The 24,742-nt window shown below is 43.7% G+C and overlaps 1 protein-coding gene across 5 annotated transcripts in view; it reads left to right on the forward strand.

The window, feature by feature from the left end:
- Positions 1–1,252: 1,252 nt before the first annotated feature.
- Positions 1,253–24,742, forward strand: part of plekhm1 (pleckstrin homology domain containing, family M (with RUN domain) member 1) — an 89,258-nt gene continuing 65,768 nt past the window's right edge. For 4 of the 5 annotated variants that reach the window (XR_012101996.1, XR_012101997.1, XM_073070675.1 and 1 more), the window contains exons 1-3: positions 1,253–1,363; positions 13,669–13,748; positions 21,396–21,640. Coding sequence is in view for 3 of the 5 variants with exons in the window: in XM_073070675.1 (XP_072926776.1) it covers positions 13,695–13,748; positions 21,396–21,640 (299 nt within the window). In the remaining 2 variants the exon portion in view is untranslated. Of the gene's footprint in view, positions 1,412–13,668; positions 13,749–21,395; positions 21,641–24,742 lie in introns of all 5 variants that reach the window. The other variant, XM_073070674.1, reaches the window with a different exon arrangement.

Raw genomic sequence — 24,742 nt, forward strand, 5'->3', positions numbered from 1 at the left:
CGGGGAGAAAGCAGGAGATTGGGGCAGAGAGGAAATTTGGATCAGCCATGTTGAAATGTTGGAGCAAACTTGATGGGCCAAATAGCCTAACTCTACTCCTATATCTTATGGCCTAAAACAGAACATACCCAAGATTACCTGTCTCTGGCTGCAAAGCAAAAACTAGACAGAAAACTACTGTAATTATAGTATTTGAAATCAGAATAAAATCCATGACAATGTTTAGAATTGACAGTCTTAATGAAAATACATTCTTACAACTTATGTCTATTGTGAAATAAAAGCAGAGAAGTTCTGGGATCACTTGCAAGTCAATCATTATCTGTGGAAGGTGGAAGACCCTTAGAAACAGTTTGTTTTCAATTACAGAGGGGATGGAAGAGGGCAGGACAGAACAAAGGGAATGTCTCTGATGGGTTGAGGAAAGAATTGCCATGAGGCATTTAGTTGGTATGTTTGTAGAACATGAACAAAAGATGAAAGCTTTGAATTGAAGACAGAAGCAGTGAAATGCAAAAAATGTACACGCTGCAAAATGCAGAGCTGTAGGAAATGTCCAGTGGGTGAGGCTGTATAAGCAAGAAGAAAAAGTTTAGGCATGGATGGTTTGGCCATTCTGGTACAAATAGATGTCAGATAAAATAGACTAGAGATTTTTTTTGTTTTTATTTCATATTTCCTCCTGGTGCTCTGGTTTCCTCCTCATCCAAAGACATACCAATGAGTCCGTGAATTGGCTTTTGTAAATTGTTCCGTGATTAGCCTAGGGTGTTTGCTGGTTTGTGCGGCTCGAAGGGAGCATTCCGCGCGGTATCTCTAAATAAATCAATAATTAGAAACATAGAAAACCTACAGCACAATGCTGTGCCGAACATGTCCCTACCTTAGAAATTACTAGGCTTACACATAGCCCTCTATTTTTCTAAGCTCCATGTACCTGTCCAGGATTCTTTTAAAGACCCTATCGTATCCGCCTCCACCACCGTTGATGGCAGCCCATTCCACGCACTCACCACTCTCTGTGTAAAAACTTACCCCCGACATTTCCTCTGTACCTACTTCCAAACACCTTAAAGCGGTGCCCTCTCGTTTTAGTTTTTAAAAAAAGATTTCCGGCATTGCTGATTTATTATTTTTTTTATTCCTCTTTCCATGTGAGGTATTGACATTCATTTGACGCTAGATGGCACCGGTCCTTCAGGGCACAGGCTGACCACAGAAATGAATGATGGGATACTGGAGGAATGTTGTCAACGCGCTGTGACCTGGGATATCGGCGGACTCGATGGGAAGAAGCGGTTGATGTGGAATCGGGCGGGTTCGGGTTAAACTGGGTGTGGAAACCTGACAGCGAACGTGCAGGGTAAGGAGGCGACCGTTGGTGGAGAGGCTGGGTGCAGCAAATAAACCGGTGAGATGGTTACCCGCGGGACTTGGAGGGGTTGTTGGCGTTGGGCCGCTGGGACGTACACCTCACCGGGGTTGGTGGTTGGGGTAAGCCTCCCAAGCCCCCCCCCCCCCCGCCTTCTTCCGGACCCTGTATGTCCTGGGAGATCGGGAAAGAGGTATCCGACTCCTAGTTGCTCTTGGAGGATAGTTGACTAAACCTGGGCCGAGTTTCTAGTGAGAGTCGGGGCTTGTAAATGAAACCTTGTCTCAGTAAAACGACTCCTGTTCTCGTGAACTGCCCTTCAGTTAAATTATATTAGTATTTAGGTGTTTAAAATCTTAACGTGGTGCTTTTTGGAAGCGACTTCCTTATAAGCACAAAAAAAATAAATGATTTCAGTTTGAATCTTGCTTGATAAATAGGACTTGTGTAAAATTTCAGACAGTGCTGTCCTCTTGAGGTTCTTGTCAGAGCAACCGCTTTGAGCTTCACTTTTACTTTAACTCGGAGGTTGCGAAGACGAAAACATTTGACGTACTGCTTTGTCAAACCTACAGCGTGTAAAGGTGAGGATTGTAGTCTTTTTAATACGGACTTCAACTGTAGAGTGAGTTTATTATCAGGACACTCATCACAGGAAGCTTTCATGATTTGTTATTCGAAGGTCCGAATGGTCTACTTCTGCACCTATTGTCTATTGTCTTTGTTATGGAATGGAAAGTTTATTATATCATGGACCATATAACCTCTTCCTGTGCTGTGATGTTCTATGTTTTAATATGGTTCTTGACACTTTTGTACCTCAGTGGGAAATATACTTGTACAGCTATGCGAGGAACAACTATGATGGTGACACTTCGTGCATCAGTGTTTGATGGCTAATACTACGCTAAACTCTTGGAAAGCTAATGGGTCTGTAGCATTTCAAAACATTGTCGAATGTTTTTCATTAAGCAGAAAATCCTTGCTCTGCCATTGAAGCATTAATTGCTGAGATGTTCTTTGATCACACTTCCTGGGCACCATGTGATGCATGTACTTGTAACTTTAAATCATGTTAAATCAATCTGATTTCTATTATTCATTAATCCACCTTTTAATACAGTAATTTATATTTCTGGACCAACTGTTTGAGTTTTACATGTGATTTACAATAAAATTTCAAATGTCATTGATCTTCCTCATGTAGTGTCAACTGCATACTAAATACACAATCGCAATACACAAGTCATTTGAAAAGTGTGTTCTTTCCTTTGGTACTTCGGATATTTTAATTTTAATATTTGGTTTCATCATTGTTTTAAGGGAGCAATATTTATTTGGAGATAAAACGTGGAGTAGGCCCTTCGAGCCACGCTACTCCAGCAACCCTAAATTCAACCGTAACCTAATCATCGTACAATTTACAATGATCAATTAACCCATGTATCAGTACGCCTTTGGACTGTGGGAGGAAATCGGAACACCCAGAGAAAGCGCGCTCATTCCACAGGGAGGAAATACAGACCCCTTACAGATGACATCGGAATTGAACTCTGAGCTGTAATAGGGGTGTGCTAACTGCTACATTATGGTGGTGTACCATGCTATTGATTCTGTCTTGAATTTTTTTTTGGTCCTTATTTTCCAATGTAGGCTAGCACTTACAAGTGCATTTTGAATGGTGTCAATATTGCAAGTCGAGCTAAAATCTTCATTGCTGGCTTTGCAACAAATCAATTGTGGAAGGTGTTAAGTGTGATAAAGGTCAGTCTTGTGCCTATTCTTCATTGTAAGCAGGCTAGGACTAATAAGACATGAGTTAACTCTCTACAACATACAATTTAGGAATGCAGCAAGTGGCATTTTGCAACCTGTCACTGAAAGAACATCATTGCAGATAAATGATGCAAGAGGAGTTGGTAAAAATATCTATTTTGTATGAGCTAAGAATGATATAATATCGGACCAACTCCTGAAGTCACATGATAAATTGCTGCAAACTATTCCTATTCCTTGCTCTTCTTGACTAGCCTACAGCTGAATGATAACCTCATCACCTAACATCTTGTTGTAATGTTCCATCTGGGAAGGGACTGCTCCTGGCATGTTCTATCATTATCTATGCCATCAGCTACTTGTGTTTTAGTTAACATCTGTTCTTCCAAAGTAAATTTATTATCAAAGTACATATCTGTCATGATATACAACCCTGAGATCCATTTTCTTGTGACCATACTGAGTAAATCTATTGAATAATAACCATAAAAGAATTAATGAAAAACTGCACCAACTTGGGTGTTTAACCAGTGTGCAAAAGACAACAAACTGCAAATGCAAAAAGAAAGAAATAGTAATAAATATGGAGAACATGACATGAAGAGTCCTTAAAAGTGAGTTCAGTGATGGGGCAAGTGAAGTTATCCCCTATAGTTGAAGAGCCTGATGGTTGAGAGGTATTATATATTCCTGAACCTGGTGGTGTGAATCCTGAAGCTCCTGTGCTACCTTCCTGATGGCATTAGCAAGAAGAGAGCATGTGCTGGGGGTCCCTGATAATAGATACTGTTTTCCTGTGACAGCAGAATTAGGTCATTTGGCCTGTTAAGTCTGCTGTTTCATCATGGGTGATCCATTTTCCCCCTCAGCCCCAATCTTCTCCCCCCCACCCCCATCCCTTCGTGCCCTCTAGTTCTGGAAACCTCCACCATAGGAAACATCATCTCCACATCCACCCTATCTAGTCCTTTCACCATTTGGTAGGTTTCAGTGAGATCGCTGGACAAACATTGGTTGTTTTCTCTGGAGCGATGGCGGCTGAGGGGAGAACTGTTAGAGGTTTATAAGATTGTAAGAGGCAAAGATAGAATAGGCAACTAGATCTCGTTATACGAGGAGAGCTGGGACTCAGTTCTCAAATCGGTTAACTCAACCTCCCTTTGTGCTCGCCATTGCCTTTTACAGTTTAAGATTGTTCATAGAGCCCATGTGTCTAAATCTAAACTATCTCGATTCTACCCTGGCATTAGTCCACTCTGTGATAAATGCAAGAGGGGTGTGGCCTCTCTCATCCATATGTACTGGTTCTGTCCTAGTTTGGAGAAATTCTGGAAAGATGTCTTCACTACATTATCAGGTATTCTGAATCGGCACCTAGAACCTAACCCCTTAATTGCTCTGTTCGGTTTTTGGGGCGAGACAGATTTATGTCTGGGTCTGACCAAATGCCAAATACTATCCTTTGCCTCTCTCCTGGCGAGACGCTTGATCCTCCTTAGATGGAGAGATGTTGCCCCGCCCACTCATGCGCAATGGCTTAACGACATTATGGCCTGCTTGGACCTCGCAAAAATTCATTATTCAGTTCTTAATTCGGATCTAAAGTTCCATAAGGTCTGGGGACCTTTTATCGAGTACTTTCATAACCTTCCTCTTGACTAGGGTTTTTTTCTTTTTCTTTTCGGTCCCTTGCTTTCAGCTCCCTTTTTTTTTTCTGGTAGTAGGCATTATTATCCTCTGTTACTAAGTGTATTCACAGTCTGGGAGTTTGACTGTCCGGACTTATACTCTTTATACTGTGTGGTGGTTGGTCTGGAGTTGTTGTTGTTTTCTTGTGTTGTAGGGCTTGGGGATGACACTAAGCTCACTTGTCTTTAATTTAGGTGCTTTTTTGTTAAATTCTCTTCCTTTGTAGCATATTGTTGTATGCTTAATCTTGCACTGTATTAATGCTTCTCATTGGGATTTGGGGTTTTTAATTTTGTAAAATGTTTTGAAAAACTAATAAAAAAAAAAATTAAAAAAAAAAAAAATAGGCAACTAGCATTTTTTCCCCACTGTCAAAATGTCTAATACCAGAGGACATGCATTTTAGGTGAGGGTGATGTTAAAAGAGATGATTGGAGCAGGGTTTTTTTTTTATAAGTGTTAGGTGCCTGGAATGTGCTACCAGGGACAGCAGTGGGGGATAAGTTCAACAGGCTTTTTAGATGCTCTTGGACACATAAATGTGCAGAAGATGGAGGGATATGGACATTATACAGACAACAGGGATTAGTTTATTTAGGGGTTCAATAGATTGGCACAGCATCATGGGCTGAAGGGCCTGTTCGTGTGAGCTCTGTTATATGAACACAGCGCATGAACAGGTACTTCAAACCATGATGTTTGTGCTGATCATTATATCAGTTTAAGCTATTCTATTTTGTCTGAAGGTGGTCTATCTAGAATCAGAATTGGGTGTAATATCACTGACATATGTTGTGAAATTTGCAGTTCTGCAGCCACAGTACCTTGCGATACATAATTCCTCATCGCCAACTCAACTTGCAAATTAACCTTTAGGGAATCCTGCATGAGGACTCCCAAGTCTCTTTGCACCTCTGATTTCTGAATTTTCTCCTCATTTACATAGAACATAGAATAGTACAGCACATTACAGGCCCTTCGGCTCAGTGTTGTGCTGACCCTCAAACCCTGCCTCACATATAACCCCCCACCTTAAATTCCTCCATATACCTGTCTAGTAGTCTCAAACTTCACTAGTGTGTCTGCCTCCACCACTGACTCAGCAGTGCATTCCACGCACCAACCACTCTGAGTGAAAAACCTTCCTCTAATATCCCCCTTGAACTTCCCTCCTTTTACGTTAAAGCCATGTCCTCTTGTATTGAGCAGTGGTGCCCTGGGGAAGAGGTGTTGGCTGTCCACTGTCTATTCCTCTTAATATCTTGTACACCTCTATCATGTCTCCTCTCCAAAGAGTAAAGCCCTAGCTCCCTTAATCTCTGATCATAATCTGTACTCTCTAAATCAGGCAGCATCCTGGTAAATCTCCTCTGTACCCTTTCCAATGCTTCCACATCCTTCCTATAGTGAGGCGAGCAGAACTGGACACAGTAGTCCAAGTGTGGCCCAACCAGAGTTTTATAGAGCTGCATCATTATCTCGCGACTCTTAAACTCTATCCCTCGATTTATGACAGCTAACACCCCATAAGCTTTCTTAACTACCCTATCTACCTGTGAGGCAACTTTCAGGGATCTGTGGACATGTACCCCTAGATCCCTCTGCTCCTCCACACTACCAAGTATCCTGCCATTTACTTTGTATTCTGCCTTGGAGTTTGTCCTTCCAAAGTGTACCACCTCACACTTCTCCGGGTTGAACTCCATCTGCCACTGCTCAGCCCACTTCTGCATCCTATCAATGTCTCTCTGCAATCTTCGACAATCCTCTACACTATCTACAACACCACCAACCTTTGTCGTCTGCAAACTTGCCAACCCACCCTTCTACCCCCACTTCCAGGTCGTTAATAAAAAGCACAAAAAGTAGAGATCCCAGAACAGATCCTTGTGGGAGACCACTAGTCACGACCCTCCAATCTGAATGTACTCCCTCCACCACAACCCTCTGCCTTCTGCAGGCAAGCCAATTCTGAATCCACCTGGCCAAACTTCCCTGGATCCCATGTCTTCTGACTTTCTGAATAAGCCTACCATGTGGAACCTTGTCTACACCTTTATTCCTTCTACTTAAGTGCATACGCTTCCCTAGACTGAATTTTATCTGCCATTTCTTTGCCCATTCTCCTAATCTAAGTCCTTCGGCAGACTCCCTGCTTCCTCAATGCTACCTGTCCCTGTATCGACTTGGCCACAAAGCCATCAATTCCGCTATCCAAATTAATGACATAATATGAAAAGAAGCGGTCCTAACACCAATCGTTGTGGGACACCTCATCACCAGCAGCTGAAGTGCTACTCTACATCCTGTGGATGTGCATATTTGTTAACTGCAATTTTTAAGCTATGTTATGTGTAACCTTTTATGATCGTAGTCATCCAAAGGTGCCATTGATGTTTTAATTTTGGCACTTTTTAAAAGTTGGAAATGCAACAGTTGATTTGCTTGTGGGATTTGTGTCCTTATTTTTTTGCTGTAGTACTTAAGGTTGAAAGATTATCGTAATCTTTCCAAAACAGCTAACAGTAGGGCACAACTCCCTTCTATCCCGTATGCTATGAGCTGTCATTTACATATATTTAGTTATTCTGGGGATCAGTCTGCTGATGGTGTTTAGTGATTAAATTACTGTACTTCTGTTCTTTACTGCTGTAGCTGAGAGACTCTGTCTCAAAGAATAGGATTTGTAGTTTCTTTTGATCTTAAGCTAAGTTTGGCCTGAGGAGTCGGTACTTGTTCCCCTCTCCTGTTTATATCTGCATTAGCTGTGTGATACCAAATTTTAATGTTAAAAGGTCATAATAAAAAGGTCAAAATAAATACCATTTTGAATTAAATGGTAAATGATTGTGGTAGTTGGAGTGAAGTAATTTATTCCAATTACACTCACAATGAGATACATTTTGAAGGAGAAAATAAAAAGAAACATTATGGCTTCCCAACACCTGTGATTTCATTGAAATCAGTTAAATTCATATTGTCATAAAACACCTGGGGAAATAGGCAGCTCAGAGTTCAAATGTTACCATATATAACACTGAGATTTATTTTATTGTGGGCATACTTAATAAATCTATAGAAAAATAACCATGACAGAATCAATGAAAGACTGCCCAACTAGGGTGTTCAGCCAGAGTGCAGAAGACAAACTGTGAAAATGCAAAAAGGAGAAATAATAAATATTGAGAACATGAGAAGAAGAGTCCTTGGAAGTGAGTCCATTGGCTGTGGGGACATTTCAGTGATGGGACAAGTGAAGTTGAGTGAAGTTATCCCCTTTGGTTTAGAGCCTGTGTCCTATATACTGACTCATCACCACCTTTGATTCAGCCTATGCCAGTAGTATTGTCAGCAAACTTGAATATGGCGCTGGAGCTCTTGCATTTTAGTACTTCTAAGAGTAAAGGAGTGGGGGGGGGGGTGGAATTGTGGATTACAGATTGTCTTCCCATTCAGCTTCTCAACCCTGTTAAAGTAGGCGTTAGCCATTCTTCCTGAATGTGTTGCACCATTTGATGTTCCACATTTTGATTGCCTAATCACTAATAGGAACAACAGGCTTGAGCTGGCGGAAGTAAAACTTGTGTACTGTTTTCACATGATATTATCTGTTCTATATTTTGTTAAGTAAGATATTGCCTGCATTCTTCCCTGAGGTACATGAAATCCACCTGAAAGGTATATGTGGGTGCTTAATGTTCCAGGGTTTTGATGTTTTAAGGAGGAGTTGTACTACTAATCAAGAACAATATCACAGATACACTTCAAAGAAGACAATTAGAGGTCTCAGCCAATGAGTCAATAAGTGTAGGACTCTAGAGATATTCAATCATTCTGCGACACAATTACAGCTTGGGGTGTTCTGAAGTTCAGAGTTTAATTCTGACGCTGTTCTGTGAGGAATCTGTCTGTCCTCCCTATGGAATGCATGGGTTTTCCCTGGGTGCTCCAGTTTCCCCTTTCGATTCAAAGCTGTACTGGGTAGTGAAGTGGTCAATTGTAAATAGTTTCATGATAAGGTTAGGATTTATTAGGGCTGTGGGGTGGCATAGCCTACTCCTTGTTGTATCACTAAATAAATTCTGTTAAGGTTTTGCTTTTGACTATCTAAAAGTCACTGGGATATTGAGGAAAAGATGTAGACAGAATGGGGAAAGGTGTGTCGCACTTTGAGAGATCAAATATAAAGAGACATTACACAGTTAATGCCAGGTTCTTTAACAGTGATGTGCAGATGGTTCCAAGTCCATAGCTGCCTCAAAGTGGCTGCACAGATTATTAGCCTGGTAAAGTAGGCACATATCATGCTTGCCTTCATAATTTAGACAGTGAGTCAGAAGGTTATGCAACTTTATAAAACTGCTTAGGCCTCATTTGGAGTATTGCATTCAATTAGTCACCCATTAAAGGAAGCATGTGAAGGCTTTGGAGAGGGTGTTGAAGAGATTTACCAGGATGCTACCTAGGATTAGAGGGCATGTGATATAGAGAGGTTGGACAAAACTTGGGCTGTTTCCTCGAGTGACAGTGGTTTGTAAAAATTCTGAGGGGCATGGAGCTGGCATCTTTCCCGGGGATGTAATATCTAATACTAGAGGGCATGCATTTAAGGGGAAAATTCAAAGCAGATCTGCCGAATGAGGTTCTTGCAGAACGTGGTGGGTCCCTGGAGTGTGCTGCCTAGAGTGGTAGCAGAGTCAAATATGATAGAGGTGCTTGAGGTTCATAGGCACAAGAACCTTCATGCAAAGTCATAAATAGTAAGGTTGTGTGTAGTGGTAACAATCTTCTGAGGTGTGTATATTTCAATGCAAGGAGTATTGTGGGAAAGGCAGACGAGCTGAGGGTCTGGGTTGACACGTGGAATTATGATATTATAGCCATTAGTGAAACTTGGCTACAGGAGGGGCAGGACTGGCAGCTCAATGTTCCAGGGTTCCGATGTTTCAGATGTGATAGAGGCAGAAGGATGAAGCATGGTGGGGGTGGCTTTGCTAGTCAGGGAAAATATTACAGCAGTGCTTCGGCAGGAAAGATTAAAGGGCTTGTCTACTGAGGCCATATGGGTGGAACTGAGAAACTGGAAAGGTATGACCAAATTAATAGGGTTGTATTATAGACCACCCAATAGTCAGCAAGAATTGGAGGAGCAAATCTGCAGAGAGATAACAGACAACTGCAGGAGACAGAAATCTCTTACTATCTTTCTTTTCGGTTAGTCCTGACAAAGGGTCTCGGCCCGAAACGTCGACAGCGCTTCTCCCTATAGATGCTGCCTGGCCTGCTGTGTTCCACCAGCATTTTGTGTGTGTTGCAGGAGACAAAGTTGTGATTGTAGGGGATTTTAATTTTCCACACATTGATTGGGACTCCCATACTGTTAAAGGTCTAGATGGGTTAGAGTTTGTGAAATGTGTTCAGGAAAGTTTTCTAAATCAATATATAGATGTACCAACTAGGGAGGATGCAATATTAGATGTCCTGTTAGGACAGGTGACGGACGTGTGTGTAGGGGAACACTTTGGTTCCAGTGATCATAACGTCATTAGTTTCAATTTGATCATGGATAAAGATAGATCTGGTCCTTGGGTTGAAGTTCTAAACTGGAAAAAGGCCAAATTTGAAGAAATGATAAAGGATCTAAAAAGCGTAGATTGGGATAGGTTGTTCTCTGGCAAGGATGTGATTGGTAAGTGGGAGGCCTTCAAAGGAGAAATTTTGAGAGTGCAGAGTTTGTATGTTCCTGTCATGGTTAAAGGCAAAATGAATACGAATAAGGAACCTTGGTTCTCGAGGGATATTGAAACTCTGGTGAAGGAGAGAGATTTATAACATGTATAGGCAACAGGGAGGGAATAAGTTGCTTGGAGTATAAAAAGAGTAAGAAGATACTTAAAGAAATCAGGAGGGCTAAAAGAAGACATGAGGTTGCTTTGACAGTCAGGGTGAAGGATAATCCTAAGAGCTTCTACAGGTATGTTAAGAGCAAAAGGATAGTGAGAGATAAAATTGGTCCTCTTGAAGATCCGAGTGGTCGGCTCTGTATGGAACCAAAAGAAATGGGAGAGCCCTTAAATGGTTTTTTTGTATTTACTAAGGAAACTGGAATGGAGTCTATGGAAACAAGGCAAACAAGTAGGGAGGTCATGGAACTTATACAGATTAAAGAGGAGGAGGTGCTTGCTGTCTTGAGGCATATCAGAGTAGATAAATCCCTAGGACCTGACAGGGTATTCCCTCGGACCTTGAGGGAGACTAGTGTTGAAATTGCAGGGGCTCTGGCAGAAATATTTAAAATGTCGATATCCACGGGTCAGGTGCCGGAGGATTGGAGGATAGCTCGTGTAGTTCCGTTGTTTAAAAAAGGCTCAAAAAGTAAGCTGGGAAATTATAGGCCAGTAAGTTTGACATCAGTAGTAGGTAAACTATTGGAAGGAATACTAAGAGATAGGATCTACAAGTATTTGGATAGACAGGGACTTATTAGAAACAGTCAGCATGGCTTTGTGCATGGTGGGTCATGTTTAACCAATCTATTAGAGTATTTCGAGGAAGTTACCAGGAAAGTGGATGAAGGGAAGGCAGTGGATGTATACATGGACTTCAGTAAGGCCTTTGACAAGGTCCTGCATGGGAGCTTAGTTAGGAAGATTCAGTCGCTAGGTATACATGGAGAGGTAGTAAATTGGATTAGACATTGGCTCAATGGAAAAAACCAGAGAGTGGTAGTGGAGGATTGCTACTCTGAGTGGAGGCCTGTGACTAGTGGTGTGCCACAGGGTTCAGTGCTGGGTTCATTGTTATTTGTCATCGATATTAATAATCTGGATGATAATGTGGCAAATTGGATCAGCAAATTTGCTGATGATACAAAGATTGGAGGTGTAGTTGACAGTGAGGAAGATTTTCAAAGCTTGCAGAGAGATTTGGACTAGTTGGAGGAATGGGCAGAAAAATAGTAGATGGAATTTAATGCGGACAATTGTGAGGTATTGCACTTTGGAAGGTCAAACCAAGGTAGAACATACAAGGTAAATGGTAGGACACTGAGGAGTGCAGTAGAACAGAGGGATCTGGGAGTACAGATATGTTATTCCCTAAAAGTGGCGTAACAAGTAGATAGAGTTGTAAAGAGAGCTTTTGGTACAGTGGCCTTTATAAATCAAAGTATTGAGTATAAGAGTTGGAATGTAATGGTGAGGTTGTATAAGACATTGGTGAGACTGAGTTTGGAGTATTGGGTGCAGTTTTGGTCACCTAATATCCTTCCTGTAATAAGGTTGAAAGAGTGCAGAGAAGTTTTACAAGGATGTTGCTGGGACTTGAGGAACTGAGTTACAGAGAAAGATTGAATAGGTTAGGACTTTATTCCCTGGACCGTAGGAGAATGAGGGGTGATTTGATAGAGGTGTATAAAATTATGATGGGTATAGATAGAGTGAATGCAAGCAGGCTTTTTCCACTGAGGCCAGGGGAGAAAAAACCAGAGGTCATGGGTTAAGGGTGAAGGGGGGGAAAGTTTAAAGGGAACATTAGGGGGGGCTTCTTCATGCAGAGAGTGGTGAGTGTGGAATGAGCTGCCAGATGAAGTGGTGAATGCGGGCTCACTTTTGACATTTATGAAAAACTGGGACAGGTACATGGATGAGAGGGGTTTGGAGGGATATGGCCCAAGTGCAGGTCAGTGGGACTAGGCAGAAAAATGGTTTGGTATAGCCAAGAAGGGCCAAAATGCTCTATGGTTCTATGAATGTGTAGGGAATAGAGGGATATGAACATTGTGTAGGCAGCAGGGATTAGTTTAGATAGGTATCCAATTAGTTTGGCACAACACCAAAGTTCCTGTGCTGCATTGTTATGTTCTAAGGGAATTCAGAGCCAATAGGGACCAAAAAAAGTTTTTGGTAAATGGAATTCAAGAAAAAATGAAGAACTATAAAGCATGTGCAGGCAAAAGAAATTAATGTCATTCTGCTTAATAAATTTGGTACAAAATCATGAGTTGAAGGGCCTGATCCTGTGCTGTACCTTTTGTGTTCTGACATGCAAACCTTTAATCAAAAAGTCAGGGTCTTTCTTTCCCTGAGGAAGAATTTAGTGGACCAAGGTCCCCTCGATCTGATGGCACAAGGCAGGAAAACAGTTTGTCAAATCTTTGCCACCTTTGAAAACTGTCAGGAATTTTCACTCTGCTAATTAGAAAAATAACTTTAAAATAGAAGAACTCCTTCAGCACTTTTGAAATTACTTTAAAAGTATATTACCAAACACAATTTTAAAATTGTGAAACCTTTTTGTATTTCTTCATTGCAGCTGTGAATCATAACCAAATTTAAATTGCCTTGTGAAATTGATGGGAAATTTTAGTCAGACTGGGCTTCATGCATTTTGAAGGGTACAATCTGAGTGGAATCATTGATATTTTTTGAGCATTTTCTAACTTTGCGTTTCTACCAGGCGTTCTGGTTTTCAACATTATATTTTGGGCAGGTAAAAGCATTTGGTTCTGTTATTTGAACAGTATTTGACTGGTAGAGTTTGATCCATCATTTCAGTTTTCACTGTGATGACAAGCATATCTTTTTGGCAAGTTTATTTGAAGTGTAAAACTTAAACTACAGCTTGAATGCTTGTGCTTTAGATTACTGGAGTTGGATTCAAGAAATAGATTGGCTTTATTATGAATATGTTGATCATCCTTGACTACTTGATCTTTAGTTTGGCATTCTACTGAAATTGGTGTGAAACCATTTCTCTTAATTATGTGCTGCAATTAGTAATTAGGTTGTTGGATATTTTCATTCTTCATTCTGATCTATTTCTGTTTAAAGGTGGCATGTGAGTGAACTCGTACACAATGATTTCTACATACACGTCTGAAAACTCTGTCACACCCAGAGAAGTTAAACAGGTAAGAGAAAGTACATTAGCTAATAAATAAGATGCACATTTGTCATTTGTTTCATTTGTAAAAGTCATCATTGATAAGTTGAATAAATGAACTAAATAACCCAAATGATAGGATTTGTAGAGTATTTCTTTTGGACTGAGTTGTACAGTTCCATCCTTTTTATCCCTCATAATAATGGATCATATACTTGATGCATTATGTCCAAGTGACTGATGGAGGCTTTTTACTGTCCATGTGTAATGTCTAGAATAGTCTCGTTCAATTTGTGATCATGGCCGAGGAGAGGAATGGAATAAAAGTCAAACTTTGAGGACTATGACAGCAAACATAAAGGAGTGATGAGGCATTGAACAATGCTGAAGAAATATTTGGCAATAGGCGGAGGGATGCTGAGAAAATTCCTATGCTTGCTCAGCTTGTCTGTCATAGTTCTACTATAGTAGAGTCAGAGTCATATAGCATGGGAGCAGGTGCTTCAGCCCAACTAATCCATGCTGGCCAAGGTCACTTCCAAACCTAGATCTATTTGACTACATTTGACCCATGTCCCTCTCCAGGGGTGGCGGACTTAACAAATGTGTACCTAAGGTGGCAGGATTCCATCAACAACTCCACATGCAGGAATTTTGTTGCCACACAGCATGCAGTGCTACCCAACCCACTCTTGATAAAAAGATGTACAACGATTATACTTCCAAATGAAGCAGCAAATTACTTTTTACAACCCGAGAGCAGTGAATGTTTTCGCAAGACATGTTTCACGCCGGCTTGACACCAGCTGAATGGTGGCGAGAGCATGTGACATTGGAGGATACATTTTGAAATCCTTACATCCTAGTGTACACATCAGTGTTTGGATAGTAAACTGTTACAATAGCAACAATATATAGAATTGATGTTATTTTTCAATTGTTTTTTTAAAAAAAATAATTTTCTAAAATGCATGCTATACTTCAATCTATCTGATGTACTTTTATTAATAGTAAAGCAATTAATACACGCAAATGAGCAAAAGGACATCCTTTTTCCCTTTTAAAATAAAGGTCCATATTTATTGTTACTGCTGTAGCGGTGTGCTAAACGCAGCGCTAAAATAACGACACGGAGTCGGTAAACTGCAATTAAAGATGATTTTATTCTAACTTCACAGCCTTGCTTTAAAGCCTCCCTCATCCCGCCCTCCCCGGGCGCAGATGCTCTAAGGGACATGTACTCACAAACCCCCGCAGGCTTTTTTCCTTTGTTGCCTGCGCGCTGGCTATTTGTGAGCCGGTTCGAGTGCGCTAGGAAGTGGGTCACCACATAACCCCCCCCCCCCCCAGAACCGGCGATACACCCCCCAATGTCCACAGTCTGGGCCGGACCCTGTTTGGGAGGTCGGCCTCTGCGCCCCAGTGCCGGAAACTCGACCGGTTGCGCCAGGTCCACGTGGGCCGGTTTGAATCGGTCCACCGTGAAAACCTCCTCTCTCCCCCCAATGTCCAGCACGAATGTGGACCCGTTGTTCCTGAGCACCGTGAACGGCCCCTCGTAGGGCCGTTGCAGCGGTGGCCGATGCCCACCCTGTCATACAAACACAAACTTACAGTTCTGCAGGTCTTTGGGTACGCAGGTTGGGTTCTGCCTATGCTGCGAAGTGGGTATGGGGGCCAGGTCACCAAGCCTCTCGCGTAGTCTGTCGAGGACTGCTGCGGGTTCTTCCTCTTGCCCCCTTGGGGCTGGTATGAACTCCCCGGGGACGACCAGGGGTGCGCCGTACACCAACTCGGCCGACGAGGCGTGCAGATCGTCTTTGGGCGCCGTGCGGATGCTGAGTTGGACCCAGGGAAGCTCGTCCGCCCAGTTAGCTCCTCGCAGGCGGGCCATGAGAGCCGACGTCAGGTGACGGTGGAAACGCTCCACTAGTCCATTCGACTGTGGGTGGTAGGCAGTTGTGTGGTGCAGCTGTGTCCCCAAAAGGCTGGCCATAGCTGACCACAGGCTGGAGGTGAACTGGGCGCCTCTGTCGGAGGTAATGTGGGCCGGTACACCAAAGCGGGACACCCAGGTGGCGATCAGTGCCCGGGCGCAAGATTCGGAGATGGTGTCCGTGAGCGGGATCGCCTCTGGCCATCTTGTGAACCGGTCCACGATAGGCAGGAGGTGCTGTGCTCCTCGCGACACTGGCAGGGGGCCCACGATATCCACGTGAATGTGGTCGAAACGCCGGTGGGTGGGGTGGAACTGCTGCAGCAGAGCTTTGGTGTGTCGCTGCACCTTGGCCGTCTGACAGTGCATGCACGTTCTGGCCCATTCACTGACCTGCTTGCGGAGTCCATGCCAAACGAACTGGTTGGCTACCAGCCGGACAGTTGTCCTGATGGAGGGGTGTGCTAAGTTATGAATGGAGTCGAAAACATGGCGCTGCCAGTTTGCCGGGACGACGGGACAGGGCTGACGGTGACGATGTCACAGAGTAGGGTCCTCTCACCTGGGCCTATGGGGAGGTCCTGGAGCTGCAAGCCAAAGACTGCGGTTCTGTAACCCGGGATCTCCTCATCTGCCTGCTGCGCCTCTGCCAGTGCCTCAAAGTTTACCCCTTGGGAAAGGGCATGAATGTTAGGGCGAGAGAGGGCATCCGCCATGACATTGTCCTTACCCGAGACGTGCCGGACATCCGTCGTGTATTCAGAGATTTAGGACAGATGGCGCTGCTGGCGGGATGACCAGGGATCGGACACCTTCGTGAACGTAAAGGTAAGCGGCTTGTGGTCCGTGAACGCGGTGAAGGGCCTACCTTCTAAGAAGTACCTGAAATGCCGGATTGCCAGGTATAGCGACAACAGTTCCCGGTCGAAAGCACTGTATTTGAGCTCGGGTGGCTGCAGGTGTTTGCTGAAAAACGCCAGGGGTTGCCAGCGCCCCTCGATGAGTTGTTCCAGCACCCCACCGACTGCCATGTTAGATGCGTCCACTGTGAGGGCGGTAGGGACGTCCATTCTGGGGTGCACTAGCATCGCGGCGTTCGCCAAGGCTTCCTTCATTTGAATGAAAGCGGCGGCGGACTCCTCGTCCCAGGCAATGTCCTTGCCCGGACCCGACAGCAGGGCGAACAGGGGGCGCATGATTCGGGCAGCTGAAGGGAGGAAGCGGTGGTAGAAATTGACCATACTTACGAACTCCTGAAGGGCTTTGATCGTGGTGGGTCAGGGGAAATGGCGGACAGCATCTACCTTAGCGGGCAGAGGGGTTGCCCCGTCTTTAGTAATCCTGTGGCCCAGGAAGTCAATGGTGTCGAGCCCGAACTGGCATTTGGCCGGGTTGATTGTTAGACCGTATTCACTCAGTCGGGCGTAGAGTTGAAGGAGGTGGGACATATGCTCCTGATGACTGCTGCTAGCTATGAGGATGTCGTCCAAATAGATGAATGCAAAGTCCAGGTTGCGTCCCGTCGCGTCCCACTGCGTCCATTAACTACTGGAACGTCTGTGTGGCATTCTTCAAGCCGAATGGCATGCGGAGGAACTCGAAAAGGCCGAACGGGGTGATGAGAGCCGTTTTGGGGACGTCGTCCGGATGCATCGGGATTTGATGGTATCCTCGGACGAGGTCTACCTTGGAGAAGATCCGTGCGCCGTGCAGGTTTGCTGCAAAGTCCTGAATGTGCGGCACAGGGTAGCGGTCTGGTGTGGTAGCCTCGTTCAGCCTGTGGTAGTCGCCGCACGGTCTCCAGCCCCCTGTCGCTTTGGGCACCATGTGCAGGGGGGAGGCCCATGGACTGCCGGACCGCCGGATGATCCCCAATTCCTCCATCCTCTTGAACTCCTCCTTCGCCAGTCAGAGCTTGTCTGGGGGAAGCCGCCGAGCACGGGCGTGGAGGGGTGGTCCTGGGCCGGGATGTGGTGCTGTACGCCGTGTCGGGGCATGGCTGCCGTGAACTGCAGTGCCAGAACCGATGGGAAATCCGCCAGGAGTCTGGTGAAGTCGTTGTCGGACAGCGTGATGCAGTCGAGGTGTGGGGCTGGCAACTGGGCTTCTCCCAGGGAGAACGTCTGAAAGGTCTCGGTATGGACCAGCCTCTGCCTCGGCAGGTCGACCAGCAGGTTGTGAGCCCGCAAGAAATCCGCACCCAGAAGCGGTTGGGCTACGGCGGCCAGTGTGATGTCCCACGTGAACCGGCTGGGTCCGAACTGTAGCTGCACCGTACGGGTGCCGTAGGTCCTTACCGTGCTGCCGTTCACAGCCCTCGGGGGGGACCCGGTGCCCTGTTGCGGGTGTCGTAACTCGTCGGAGGTAAGACGCTGATCTCGGCACCGGTGTCGACCAAAAAACGGCGTCCCGACCTCTTGTCCCACACATACAGGAGGCTATCCCGATGGCCAGCCGCCGTAGCCATCAGCGGCAGCTGGCCCTGGCGTTTCCCGGGAACTGTCAGGGCGGGCGACAACGGCGGGCTTCTGCGCCCCACCGCTGGTGGTAGAAACACCAGTGTTCATTGGGCTCCCCACCCCTGCCTCTGGGGCTAGCGGGCTCCGCGGCCGGGCCTGGACTGGTTTGCCGCTGGGAGCATGGCCCGTTGATCTGTGCGATGGATGCCCCACTCACCTTGGCGTTCCACAGCAGGTCCGCCCGGGTTGCCACCTTCCGGGGGTCGCTGAAATCCGCGTCGGACAGCAGCAGGCGTATGTCCTCGGGCAGCTGCTCCAGGAATGCCTGCTCAAACATGAGGCAGGGTGTGTGTCCGCCGGCCAAAGACAACATCTCATTCATTAAAGCCGATGGAGGTCTGTCTCCCAAGCCATCCAGGTGCAGTAAGCGGGCAGCCTACTCGCGCTGTGAGAGTCCGAAAGTCCTTAGGAGCAGGGTTTTGAATTCCGTGTACTTGCCGTCCGCCGGGGGAGACTGTACGAACTCTGCAACCTGGGCCGCTGTGTCCTGGTCGAGGGAGCTCACCACGTAGTAGTAACGTGTGTCCTCTGAGGTTATCTGCCGAACGTGGAATTGGGCTTCTGCTTGCTGGAACCATAGGTGAGGTCACAGCGTCCAGAAGCTTAGTAGTTTTAACGAAACCGCATGAACAGATGCGGCATCGGTCATCTCCGGTCCAAAAATCGTTTGGACCGTCGGGGTCACCAATTGTAGCGGTGTGCTACACGCAGCGCTAAAATAACGGCACGGAGTCGGTAAACTGCAATTAAAGATGATTTTATTCGAACTTCACAGCCTTGCTTTAAAGCCTCCCTCATCCCGCCCTCCCTGGGCATGGATGCTGTAAGGGACACGTACTCACAAACCCCCGCAGGCTTTTTTCCTTTGTTGCGGACCTGGCCTTTGTGCCTGCGCGCTGGCTATTTGTGAGCCGGTTCGAGTGCGCTAGGAAGTGGGTCGCCACACTGCCTCATTAATCAGTGATAATCCCTGCTCCAAATTACCATAGCATGCGAGAGACTTTTTTTAGAAGATTATGCCAATTTGGGCACATCTCTCAAAACAGTTCACCATTCGTTCTCTAGACCTTTTCTATTCATGTACAGTATGTTCCAAATCTCTTAAATGTTATAATTGTACTCTGCTCTATCACTTCCACTGACAACTTCCATATACCCATCTCTCTATGGAAAAGCATGCCCCTCAGGTTCCCTTTAAATCTTACCTTAAATTTATGTAATCTAGTTTTAGACTTCCCTGCCTGAGAAACTGATTCTGATCACCCATCTTATCTACTATCTTAATGATTTTATAAACCTCTTCAAGGTCACCCCTCAGGTGCTCCTGGGGAAACCGTTCCAGTCTCTCCTTATAACTCAATCTCACCAGGGCAATGTCTCTGTGAATATTTTCTGTACTTCCTCTTAATCATATGCTTCCTATTGTATGGTGTCTCATTTTATTGTACTCTATGCACCCTTCTGGTAATTTTGAGCAGTGACTGATCTGATAAGGATGAGCAGTCTATGATATTTCACTTCCATCGGCCAAGGTTACAAGCAGTATTGCTTTCGGGCTGTTTCTTCCAGCCTTCTGAACAAGCCAAGATCTTTTTTGTTCAACTAAGACTGGTTTAAACCAGTCTAACCAGGTCATCCAAACTCTGGACTCAGGCAACCAGATGACAAGCTGTTCCTTCTGCATGCCTGCCACTCTACATGATAAGCAGCTTCTTATCTGAGAATGTTCTCGGGTTTAGCAGATCATTACCAGAAACTCTTTGTGTCCGCGTTCAACTACTCTGATTAAGTTATCCCAGAGCAAGAACCAGTTCACCAAATAGTTCACAAGTTGGCAGCTGCAAGAACAGTTTCACAAAATGGCCACCTCCATTCCTGCAACCACATGGTAAGAGCAAAGACTTTTGCTTTGTCTGTTTCCACTACCCTAGCCTCATTCCTGTTCACTGATTTGTAGATTTTAGTTTTGGCCAGAGAGCTACAATTAATTCTTTGGTGGTCTTGATTTTGAGTGCAAAGTTGTTGTTCCAACACCAGTCTACCAGCTGATATTTTGCTCCTGTATGCCTCCTCATCACCATATGTGATTTTGCTAGCACCAGATGCCCTTCTTTAAAAAGGCAGAATATTAACTGATTTTATTTTAATTACAATATAGCATGGAATATGCTGTTCCAGCCCTTCGAGCCACGCTGCCAACAACCTACTGATTTAACCCGAGAATTATTACGGGACAATTTGCAATCACCAATTAACCTACTAACCGGTGTGTCTTTGGATTGTGGGAGGAAACTGGAGCACCCAGAGGAAACCCATACATTCCACAGGGAAAACATAAGTCCTTACAGACAACATGGGGATTAAACTCCAAACTCCGATGCCTTGAGCTGTAATAGCATTGTGCTAACTGCTATGCTACCGTGGCATTAAGCCACATATTACCCACTCTCCAGTCTTCTAGTACCCCTCCCAGGGCCCCAGCAATTTCTTTCCTGGCTTCCCACAGTGTTTTAAGATGCACTAGGTCATGCCCTGTGGATTTACCCACCTTTCAGTGTATTAACCTGCCAGGCTGTCTCTTTCATAATATCTTTTAAGTTCCAGGGCATCAATAGTTTCTTTCGTGAATTCCATGTTTCTATGACCTTTCCCATGGTAAATATAGACGAGAGCTATTGATTGAAGACTTCATCCTTATATTTTAACAATGATCCGAATGAGATGTACTCCGTCAACACACACAAAAAAAAGCTGGGGGAATGCAGCATGTCAGGCAGCATCTATAGGAAGAAGCTCTGTCGACGTTTTGGGCCAAGACCCTTCGTCAGGACTAACTGAAAGAAAAGATAAGAGATAGTAAGATTTATACTCCCTTCCCAGTTACCCTTTTGGTTTTTAATATAGAACCTCTCAGGATTTACCTTTGTCTGCTAATGATATCTTGTAGCCTTTTTGCCCTTGTTTCCTTCTTAATTGCATCCTTGCATAGTTTGTACTCGAGGGATTTGCTTGATTCCAACTGATACCTGACATATGCCTGGTATGTATTTTTTGCAGTTTTGCTTTGGTGTGGATGCTATAATGATTTTCTCGAAATTATTCTGCCATCTTATTTTGGGATGAGCTGTGAGTGAATAACCAATTGCTGACTGTAATGTTAGATTCATGGCTCCTGTGTATGATTTTTTTGAAAGAGAACTAAGTAACTTTATGTTTTCAGCGAATAAAGAAAAAACTGGCTCACTCCCTGAAGTGCTTACAGAAGCGGTATGTAAATACAGACAGTGTCGTAACCAGTGATGATTGCGATGCAAATCTACTGTGCTGTGTCATGGAATCGATATTTGTGCATGGATTGAAATCGAAGCACATTAAAACAAATGGAGGAAAGCAAGGGCAGAGAAGCAGTCGAGCTCCTCTTCCACAGCCTGTCTTTTGGACTCTGCTTAAAACAGTCACTCACCAGTAAGTTGTTGCAATTTTGTTCAATTAATTTATGTTCCAGCATTTAACTTAAATGCTAATTTTATGTGGGTTTTGGTCCTCATTGGTTTAAAAGCACTGGGTAATTGTACAATTTTTCTTGATCTCTATTACATGATGTTACTTATTTTTTAGATTTTTAACTATCCTAGTAGTGTGCCTAATTAGCTTTCAGGATATCATTGGGGGTTGAGCACAAAATTGGGTTTTGGGAAGTGTATTTGTTATTGTTAGCTGCTGGATTGTAATCAATAGGGTGCAGAATTGGTTCAAGCCAACCATTTTCTGACATTCGGGAAGTAAATGCTAAGGCAACAAATTAGATCTGAATAAACTTTTAAGGTTCTTTTTTTTTTCCCTCTTACTGTACCTAGTGTAGTAAAGGGCTGTTGTGTGTTCTTCATGCCCGATGTTGGAGTCCTGGGAGACCCAGAGTCTCCCAGGGAACTACGTCTGCGTGAAGTGTATCCAGCTGCAGCTCCTTGAATGTCGTGTTAGGGATCTGGAGCAGCAGCTGGATGACCTTCGACTTGTATGGGTGGGTGAGGAGACAATCGATCAGAGTTACAGGAGGTGAGTAGCTGGGTTACTGTCAGGAGGAACAGAAATGTGAATAGGCAGTTAATGCAGAGCACCCCTGCTCTGAGCCTGTACTTTCTGGAATTTAGAAGTATGAAGGGGAATCTCATTGAAACCTTCTAAATGTTGAAGGGCCTGGACATGGTAGATGTGGAGGCCAGGTCATTGGGTGTATTTAAGGCAGAGCTTGATAGGTTCTTGATTGGACACGGAATCAAAGGTTACAGAGAGAAGGCTGAGGGGGGGATAAAAAGGATTAATCATGATTGAATGGTGGAGCAGACTTGATGGGACAAATGGCCTAATTCTGCTCATACATCTTATGCTCTTGTGGTCTGTTATGAAATATGTCCAAAACTGTTGTGCCTACTTACTTTGACATCTTTTCACCTTTAGCACCATCATAAACTATTGAAATATTCAGTAGTATGTTTTTATCTCGAGCTAGGTTCAGAAGTAAGGCACATGATTATTTGATAACCGCTTCCATTTGAAATCTGTCGGTGATTTATTCTGGTGTGAATGTGACTCATTATGTGATCTTGAGACGTGTTCCTAAGCTGCTTTGTTATTTAAACAATTGTATGCTTACTCACCCCGATGAACCATTTAGTGCTTAATCAGTGACTCTTATTTACCATAAGACATAGGAGCAGAATTAGACCATTCGGCCCATTGAGTCCATTTACAGGACTTAAGTACTAATACTTAAGTATTAAAATATTTTTTGGAAAGCTTATTGTAATATATATTGCGCATGTAATCATGAAAATTCACCATTTCATTTTTTTATCATTGTTAGCCATAGAGTAGGTACTGCAGGGTGTTTATTGGTATAATTTTAACAGTTTAATCCTTGCCTATATTCCTGCTGGAAAGAGTTATTGGAAAGTGATACCATTGTTAGCTTGAGATGGGTGAACTTGCCATTAATTCTAAACAAAATCCATTTTCTGTTGATGAATTACTTGCAAAAGTTTACTGGATAAAACTATTGTGTGGGATTTAATAAATGGGTTTGCTTTCATGTGGTGTCTTTGTATCTTTGATATCCTACAGTGCTTTGTATCCAATGCATTTGTTCCATTTTTGGCAGAGAGGAAAAACTAGCCAAGTTTCCTCCAGGGCCTGTTAAATTATATTTGTATAGCTTTCAAGTAAAGACAGATTGAGATGCACTGTCTAATTATATAGCCTGTTAGGTTACACAGAACTATCTGATGGTTGTCTTCTGCTTTTTCTACTTCACTTTTTCTACTACTTTTGCCTCTTCTCAGTATCCCTCCTGGAGCATAAGCCATTGACAGCAGCTCGCCAGAGTCCTCTGCCCTAGGCCAGTCTTTTAAGTTTTCCCAGGTGTAGCCCATCTTGGTGTATCCTTCCTCTCCCAGGGATGAGGTTTTTGGAGCTTAGGTTGGCATTTCTGTAGCACTGGATTTTACAGGATGGAGTTGCTAGCCCCATGGTGAACCCTCTTCCTTTTACAGCTGGGCTTGGGACCACCCATGGTGGATTTGCCTGATTGTAGCTTTAATATTTTATTTTAGAGAAATGGCACTTTCTTTGCTCATTAAATAAAATGGGATAGATGTGCAATTGATTGCATCTTTTTAAATATACCACTCACTGGTTTTATGTACCATTTAATTTTGAACAATGAATAACTCAAGCTAGTTATATTAACTTGTTTCATTTAGTGTATTGTGGAGCAGATTATCCAAACAATTTTATACAACTCTGCTAACACAGAAGATAGCAGTAACAAACAGCCCTTTTCCTTGCATATTATGTATAAATGCAGAAATCAGGAATTTTGGCTTCAAAAGAGTGATGCATAGAGCAATCCTTGTAACTTGGAGCTGTAGTTCAAAGTTAAAAGTTCAAAATAGATTTATTCTCAAACTACATATATCACCATCTCTAACCCTGGGATTCATTTTCTTGTAAACAGACTTAGTAAATCCTAGGAACATAATATAATCAATAAAAGTCTGTACCCAACAGGATGGACAGATGACCAATGTGCAAAAGACAAACTGTGTAAACAAGAGGAAAAAGAATAAATTATAGTATATACTGTAAACAATAAATATTGAGAAACCCAAAGGCTTCATGATTTATAGCCATAGAATCAGTGCAGACATTTTTATTGTACAGTGTTGCATATTTGTTCTGCATATCCATTCACTTCATAAAAATGCTGCAACTAATATAAGGGATTCAGTTGAGTAAGATCAAAAGTTACAGTAATACTGTTTGAGGCACGAAGATGGTGCCAGTATTTATAATGGTAACATTAGATTGGGAGTCGATAGCATTACATACTCCCTTGCTTACATTTGACCTATTCATTAGCTTGTAGTTACCATGTGCGATTCTCCATGAACAACTTCCTTGCAGGAGCGATCCCCACCCTAGGTTTTCCACATGCAAATCCCAGCATGAGAAGGAGCTAGAGTAAGTCCATCCCACAGACATGGAGAACAAAATTGGCAACTAGTTAAG

Source organism: Hemitrygon akajei, chromosome 18 (genome assembly GCF_048418815.1).
Source record: "Hemitrygon akajei chromosome 18, sHemAka1.3, whole genome shotgun sequence".
NCBI lineage: Eukaryota > Metazoa > Chordata > Chondrichthyes > Myliobatiformes > Dasyatidae > Hemitrygon > Hemitrygon akajei.